Genomic DNA, 7,587 nt, shown 5'->3' with positions numbered 1-7,587 from the left:
GTCCCTGCACGATAGTTGGAATTAATATTCCAACACTCCCCTTTAATTTCAACTGTTGGGCGTTCAGTCATACCCAAACACTTCATAAAAAATTCAAAGCTTTTCTGCCTATTCATATCAGCTTTCCTTTCATCGCTTTCACTGCTGTGCTCAAGCACTCCAATCATGTAATATCCTTTTTCTCTCTGCCTTAGGCAAGATTTCCAATCTTTGCATCTCCAAGCTTTCCTACAACCTTTTCTTCTCTGCTCTTATGGCAAATTTAATTCCATATCTTTCCCCTATAAGAAGATCTTTATCAAAGAATGATTGTTAATATAGTTCAGCAATAATGATCAAGAATTACACGCTCCCCCTAAGTGTATGCATCATCTTTTTTCGGCAAAGTCTTCTCAAAAGAAACTTAGATTGGCTGGGGAGCTCAAGGGACTTTCGGACTGTATTTCCTTCCTTCTCCATACTTGTGAAACTTTCTTCTTTTGCATGGGTCTAGCTTGTGTAGGAGCCCATGTTAAGTTACAATCACATGCCATATGCCCAATGTTATGACACTTGAAACATTCTACATTGTTCATGAATAAGATTTCATGATTTCTTCCTATAAAATTGTTTCTTGGAGGTTGTCGGAGACCATAACATCTATCTCTATGAAATGCTCTACAGTTTTTTGCCATATGACCAAAGTTTGAACAAGAATAACAATAACCAAAAAATGAATTTTGGTACCTAGGAGATGGAGGTTTCCTTGATGTACTTCTGAAGCCTTTCTACCTTGAGATCTTTTGATGATAACCATTGCCTCTTGCCTCTTTGACATCATCTACATTTCTTCTTGGAATAGGATTTCTTCTATTGTAGCCTTGATCTTTCTCCTTGCCTTTGCTGGAACTAGGAGCATCACAATTTCTTTCTGGCTTCTTCACATCTCTTTTGCTTAAAGCATTTTCATTCTTGTTTGAGGGTTCACCTGCATACCCGAGTCCTGATTTATCAGATGGACATCTGTGATAGCTGAGCATGTCATCCAAGGCTTGAGAGCTCTTCATGATTTTTTTCATCCCTTCAACCTTTTTTTTGAGGAGGACAATCTCTTCTTCCAATCTTTCACACTCATTATTCTTCTTTGCAAGTTGTTCCTCAATTTCTTCCTTGCTACGAGTAGCTTCAGCTGCTATTATTTTAAGGGAGATGATATCTGACTTCATTTTGAAGATTTCTTCACTCTTTGCTTGACTACTCTCCATTTTCTTCTCAGCTTCTTGTGTCTGTTTCCTGGCTTCTTGTAATTGAGACTTAAGGGAGGAAACCTCTACCTTTTACTGTCCAATCTCTTCTACAAGTTTGTTCACTCTCTTGTGCCTTTGTTCAAGTTGACTTGATAAGGTATCTTCCTGCTTCTTTGATTTATTCAATTGATTTGTCATGGATATGACTTCTTCATGATGCTTCTTTTTGCTTTGATCAAGTTCCTTCTTAAGCTTGGCGAGCTCTTCATCCCTTTCTTGTACTGGAAGCTTGATGAGGTCAACCTTCTCATTTTCAGCTTCTATGATGGGTTCAGAATTTCCTTCTTGACTGATGGTCATGGTCAGTGCTCCCTTTGCGTGAAGGTCATGAAGTCTGTCCCATATATCCTTTGCTGATGAATATTTTCCTAGATTCTTCTTTACAGAATCAGGCAGTCCATCCAAGATTGTCTTTGCTGCTTTTGCATTGCACTCCTTGGATTCTCTATCCATCTTGCTATCATCAATCACTGATTCCCAATTTCAATCCCTTAGAGACTTTAAGAAAGTCCTCATTTTTATTTCCCATATATAAAAGTTCCCATTGAACCTTGCAGCCTCAAATATAATGCTTTCAAATTGATTATTTTCCATTTTAGTAGTAGAGGGAGACACATCATTAGGAGGATTGGAGACTTTCTTCTTTGACCTTGCCATTCTTAACTATGCTTCAAATACCTGACTATGTATTTAAAATAACTAACTGTTTCTTCAATAGTAACAGAAAAACTTTGAGAAATACCTTGGATTCTTCTGCCTGAGACTTCACTCTGCTGGAGAAGTTGTTGCAGCAAAAAACTCCTTCCTTCAGCGTCTTTGACACCTTCAAAGAGCCTGGATTAGCTCTGATACCACTATTGGGAATTTTTCTGGTAAAATTCCAAAAACAAACTAATTGAACATAAAGACAATGCTCTGTTTCTTCCACAGGATCTTTAACACAGCGGAAACTAAAAATTGTTTGCTGGAGATGAAGAACAGAATTTCACACACCAAAATAAACTTGTATTCCTTAATCAAACCTGCCTGTTACGAAAAAATATTCTTCCTCTCAACAGAGGGATTACAAAATTGTTGTTACAAAAGAGTCTTCCTCTTAACAAAGGGATTCACCAACACTGCTTCAGATGCAGTTCCACGAACAAAAAAAGAGTCTTCCTCACACAGAGGGATTCACCAGAGATTATGCTGAAGAGCATCTTCCTCTTGACAGAGGGATTCACCAGTCTATGCCGAAAAGCATCTTCCTCTTGACAGAGGGATTCACCAAAGACAGCAGATCTTCCTCTTAACAGAGGGATTCACCAGAGACTATGCTGAAAAGCATCTTCCTCTTTAACAGAGGGATTCACCAAGAAATTTTACACAAAAAAAATACTCTGTCTCCTCCTGAGATTTTACACTGTTGTGTGTAAAAATCTCATTTACATTTACCGCTGTAAAAAACAGACTTCAACTACAGAAAATTACATTCACTGCTGTGTAAAAACAAAATCTTACATTTACTGTTGTACATGTAATTCCTTACACATGCTGCTGCATTTTCTTCTCATAACATTTCAACAAAAACAAAATATCTTCACGCTGCTACTCATTTCAAAAACCCCTGCACTTGTTTTGTTTTCTTGTACGCACTGCTGTTCATTTGCTAGCTGCTCTAATTTCGCACTGCTGTGCGTATGTTCTGTTTCATTACAGAATGGTCAACACCACAGAAAACATACATCATACAATGCATATGCTTCACATCAAATTCGTTTCCACACTGCTATGCAATCCTCTCTTACATATCCATTCTTCACATTACATTTCACTGCTATGCATTTCAATGCATGAGCTCCACACAAAAATTACCATGCTACTCCCATGTTCTTCTCTACTCGCACTGTTGTGCGTTTCACAATATGTCTTCAATACAATGTCAACGAACAACAACTCATTTCCTTATGCACTGCTGTGCGTGCCAATAACCATAGACTCTGTCTCCCCTTTTTATTTTTACGAGCTGTGTTTTTCACCGTTTCCCTCATGAAAGTCAACGGAACAAAAAACATAACGCATATATATCATATGCAAAATAATAAAACTGTTTTTGTTACTTGTTCCGTGAAAATAAAAACTGCATGCGTAAAACAAACAAAACACTAAATTTAATTATTTCACCTATATCTACGAACGCCATTTAATTCTCAGCATGGCGAAGGTACTTCATAAATTAATTTACTGGTGAAAGACAAAACTTTACGCAATCTCCATGCCCTGCAGAGCGTTCCGAGCTTTGACCTCGATCCGACGGCGAGCAATCTTCACACTCATCCAACGATCATTGCTCGGCCTAATCAAACGAACATTATGTCCCTATAGAAAGGCTGTTTTGAAAACGTACAGAGGACGCGTGGCAGAGTTTTATTGCATCGGACGCGTTTGTACGAAAACCACTTACTGAGAAAAAGCGGTCCGATAAGGTAGCTGGTTTTCCTGAGCTGTTTTCCTGCTGCACGATGCCGGATTCGCCAATTGACTGTGCTGCCGTCGCTGTCCCAGCACGGCAGTTGGAATTAATATTCCAACAATTATGTCGATGAATCTTCTTCCTGGAAATCTATTTTGCAATGGAAAATTGCTTCGGCTAATCGATGTTGAACGTTTGTCTCATTATCGTTACTACAAATCAATTTCCGTTAAACAATTTTTCTAGGTGAAGAAAGAGAACGAACCAAAGGTTCGCCTTTAGCTAGGATGGATCAACTCTAAAGAATTTCTCTTTCTGGAATATCTGTGGTACTTGCCATTTCTATGGTTCAAAAATAAGTTCGATTTACCGCCCATAACTTATTGTAGAGAATCCTAGTTGATCAAGATCTTCGCGCCTATATTTAGCAAAAGTATTATACTTTATCCCCCTTAACCGTTCAAAATACATACATCAAATGTTCACTAAAATCTAGATGTGGCCAGAACAATGCAGAGTATAAACTCTGTTCATTTCCAGAAAACACAATAAGATTAGAGAACGATACATAAGAAACAATAAAAGAAATATGGTTAAGTAACTAGACCAGACTAAAAATTAATCCCATCTAGAAGAACAGTCGGCAGAATTTTACATATTCTTGAGGAAAAAAAAAATACAAACCAAAAATCATTCAGAAAAAACCCCAAAATCAGATTATAAAATAACATATTAATATGCATGTTGCAAAATCAATTTGGCCTATGAGCACTGACTATGTATTTTATATTCCCAAATTGAATTTGTACGTGCAAACCAATTTAGAAAATTGAAAAATCTGTGTTATTATCACTTTGCATTTTAGTTTTATTGAGAAAGTCATTGACAAGGGTAGTGACCAGTGCTGCGTGCTCGCTAATCCTTTGATTAATGGAGTGACTAGTCTCCCCAATATAGGGTGTCCCACAGGAACAAGGGATCATATAAACACCTTTCATATCCTTAGGGTCGATAGGATCCTTCACTGATCTAAGGGACATACGAATGGTGTTCAGGGGCCTAAAGGTCACAGGGATACTATGCTTCCTGAGAATCCTTCCAATTCTATCAGTGGTCCCCTGAACATACGGAAGATGGACACCTGGAATTCGTTCCCTCGGTTCCCTTTTGGTCAGAGAATTCTTGGAAGCTTTAAGGAAAGCCCTCTGACCCATGTATCTACTATAACCATTCTCAACAAAGACATCAAGCAGATGGGATTTTTCTTTCTCAAAGCTCTTCTTGTCTGAGATCCTTAGGGCCCGAGTAGCAAGGTTATTGAGACCCCTCGGGGGGAGGGCGATGTGCCTCCCCCACAAAACGACGAAGGGAAGCATCAACATGCGGGAGGTAATGGAACAGTAAACCAAGAAGAAGATGCAGATCAAAACTCTCAGAGAACAAAGCAAGATATTACACCGCCAGAAGTTCGCTCAACAACATGCAAGCCAGTTGCAGCTGAGCGTCCAAAAGTAGAACTTCCTTCTCACCGAATCAATGCAAGAATACAATACATGAAGGACCATGATCTGATAGGAAAGTTTATCGGACTATGGCCAACAGAGAAAGCGCTCAGAGGCTGGATAAATGCAAAATGGCATCCCAAGGGACACATAACTCTGCAGCTAGGACCAAAAGCGTTCTTTACTACTATATTCAACTGTCTGGAGGACAGAAACAGGGTATTGGATGGAGGCCCTTACTTTTTCAATGCTGTTGGTCTATTTCTGAAAGGGTGGGTAGAGCGTTTCGACCCGGACAAGGAGGACCTGAGCTGCGCTCCTGTATGGATCCAACTGTACTCTCTGCCTGTGGAATACTGGGAGGAAGACTCATTACAGGCGCTCGAAAATGCTCTAGGAGAATTTGTCAAGATCGCAGAAGAAACAAAAACATGCAGATACACCTCATTTGCACGTATCTGTGTATACATGAATCTCAACCGAGCTCTCCCAGATGCGGTAAGTGTTTCTCATGATGATATTGAATGGATTCAACCGATTGATTATGAACATGTACCTTTCAGATGCCGCAGATGTCATGCCTTGGGACATCTATTTAGAGATTGCCCATTAACTCAGAAACCCTCTCCTTCCTCTGGAACGGATGCTTCTGAGGCAGATGGCTTCACCAAAGTAAAGAAGCAAGCCTCAAAGACCAAGATGCCACAATCCAACCCCTCAGGGCCTTCAACAAGCAATAGCTTCGGAATCTTAGTTAATCATACTGATCTCAATATGGATTCTCCCTCCCCTTCAGATCCAGAAGCAATGAAAGACAGTCAGTCGAAACAGGTAATAGCCTTCAAACATCAGGAAGCCTCTCCAAACAAGGAAGCTTCTACCTCTGATAAGTAGAAGGAACCTATGTGGACATCCCAAGCAATGCAGATGGAGAAACCCCAATCGCAGGCCAATCCAGAAGCGGACCCTAATGAAGAATTGTACTATCCACAATTTATGGAGGAAGAAACAGAAGCAATAGATATAGGGGACTTGGACATTCCAGGTCTAGAAAAGGCTTGCACAACAAATAACTTTGATGATATACCAATGGGGCAACCTGAAAATCTAGAACAAGTTTTATCAAAGGCGCAAAGGAAAAAATCACTGGGTATACAAACTAGAGGACCCTGGGATGGAAGATTCATAGCCAAGGACATCAAAAAGAGAGGAAGGAAAACTGATTTACAAAGCACAATCAGAATTGGACACCTATTAGTGGAATCTGGTAGGTATTCCAAGTTAACCAAGTACTACAGATCTGAAAACAATCCGTCCCCATGAAGTTAATCTCACAGAATATAAGGGGGCTCAATGGCCGAAGAAAGATAAAAATTCTTAAAAAAATGATAAAGCAAGAAATTCCTCAAGTTCTGTTCTTGCAAGAAACCAAATGTAATTCTAATACTATAGACAGATTTGTTGCAAAAATTTGGCCAGGAAGTTTCAATGCCCCTGTGGATGCTGATGGAGCATCTCGAGGACTGGCAATTCTCTGGGACTCAAGAGCTATAAATCTCAGCGACATTCATGCTCATAGGAACTTCCTACAAGCATCCTTTCACATCACTGGGACAAATCTACATGGGATCCTTACCAATGTTTATTTTCCTCAAGAAGCTTCTCTCAAAGCTAAAATCCTCAATTCCCTCTCTGTTCTCAACCAAAACAAGCAGCATCCATTATGGATCTCATGTGGAGATTTCAATATGATCACAAGATTAGAGGAAAAAACAGGAGGTCGATGCAGAGGCAGTCAGGAAGGATTCCCTTTAAAGGATTTCATTCAGGCTAATTGGCTCATAGACCTACCTTTCAACAATGGATTGTTTACATGGAATAACAGAAGAGCAGGGAATCAGCAGATAGCCTCTAAACTCGATAGGTTCTTGCTATCGGACAACGCTATCCACATTGGTGGGGACTTCTCTGCATCCATCTTGCCTCTCTCAGGCTCTGATCATTGGCCCATTTCACTTCAATGGTCACATCCAGGAAATAAAATACGCAGGCCCTTTCGTTTTGAAGCTTTTTGGATGTCCCATCCAGAATTCCAAAAACTTATCAGTACTGAATGGAACAATTTTTCCCCACCTCCAGGATAAAAAATGTTCCAATTTCAACAAAAGCTTAAGAATCTAAAGGGTAAAATCAAGCACTAGAACCACACATCCTTTGGCAACATCTTCCAGGGCAAAAGCTCAATTGAATCAGAAATGAAGCAACTGCAACAAAAGATTATCGATGAGGGACGTTCAGAGGAATTGTTAGAACAGGAGAAAACTCTTGAGTTGCAACTTGCAGAAAG

General features: G+C 39.7%; 2 protein-coding genes across 2 annotated transcripts; both read left to right on the top strand.

The window, feature by feature from the left end:
- The first annotated feature begins 5,291 nt into the window (after positions 1-5,291).
- LOC149154020 (uncharacterized) lies at positions 5,292-6,134 on the top strand. The gene has a single exon (XM_089444019.1). It carries the CDS (start codon positions 5,292-5,294, stop codon positions 6,132-6,134), a length of 843 nt encoding a protein of 280 aa, XP_089300145.1.
- A 491-nt stretch (positions 6,135-6,625) lies between these two features.
- LOC149154019 (uncharacterized) lies at positions 6,626-7,384 on the top strand. Its single transcript, XM_089444018.1, has one exon. It carries the CDS (start codon positions 6,626-6,628, stop codon positions 7,382-7,384), a length of 759 nt encoding a protein of 252 aa, XP_089300144.1.
- Positions 7,385-7,587: the final 203 nt, after the last annotated feature.

This window comes from Pinus tabuliformis, chromosome 9 (genome assembly GCF_031772625.1).
Source record: "Pinus tabuliformis cultivar Carrire ecotype Pingquan chromosome 9, CPIR1, whole genome shotgun sequence".
In the NCBI taxonomy this organism is placed as follows: domain Eukaryota; kingdom Viridiplantae; phylum Streptophyta; class Pinopsida; order Pinales; family Pinaceae; genus Pinus; species Pinus tabuliformis.
Note: the sequence above shows the minus strand (reverse complement) of the source record. Positions and strands in the feature narration are given on the sequence as shown.

Excerpts from the sequence above, each read along its gene's own strand:
- LOC149154020 (XM_089444019.1), top strand. The coding sequence starts at position 5,292 with ATGAAGGACCATGATCTGATAGGAAAGTTTATCGGACTATGGCCAACA.
- LOC149154019 (XM_089444018.1), top strand. The coding sequence starts at position 6,626 with ATGATAAAGCAAGAAATTCCTCAAGTTCTGTTCTTGCAAGAAACCAAA.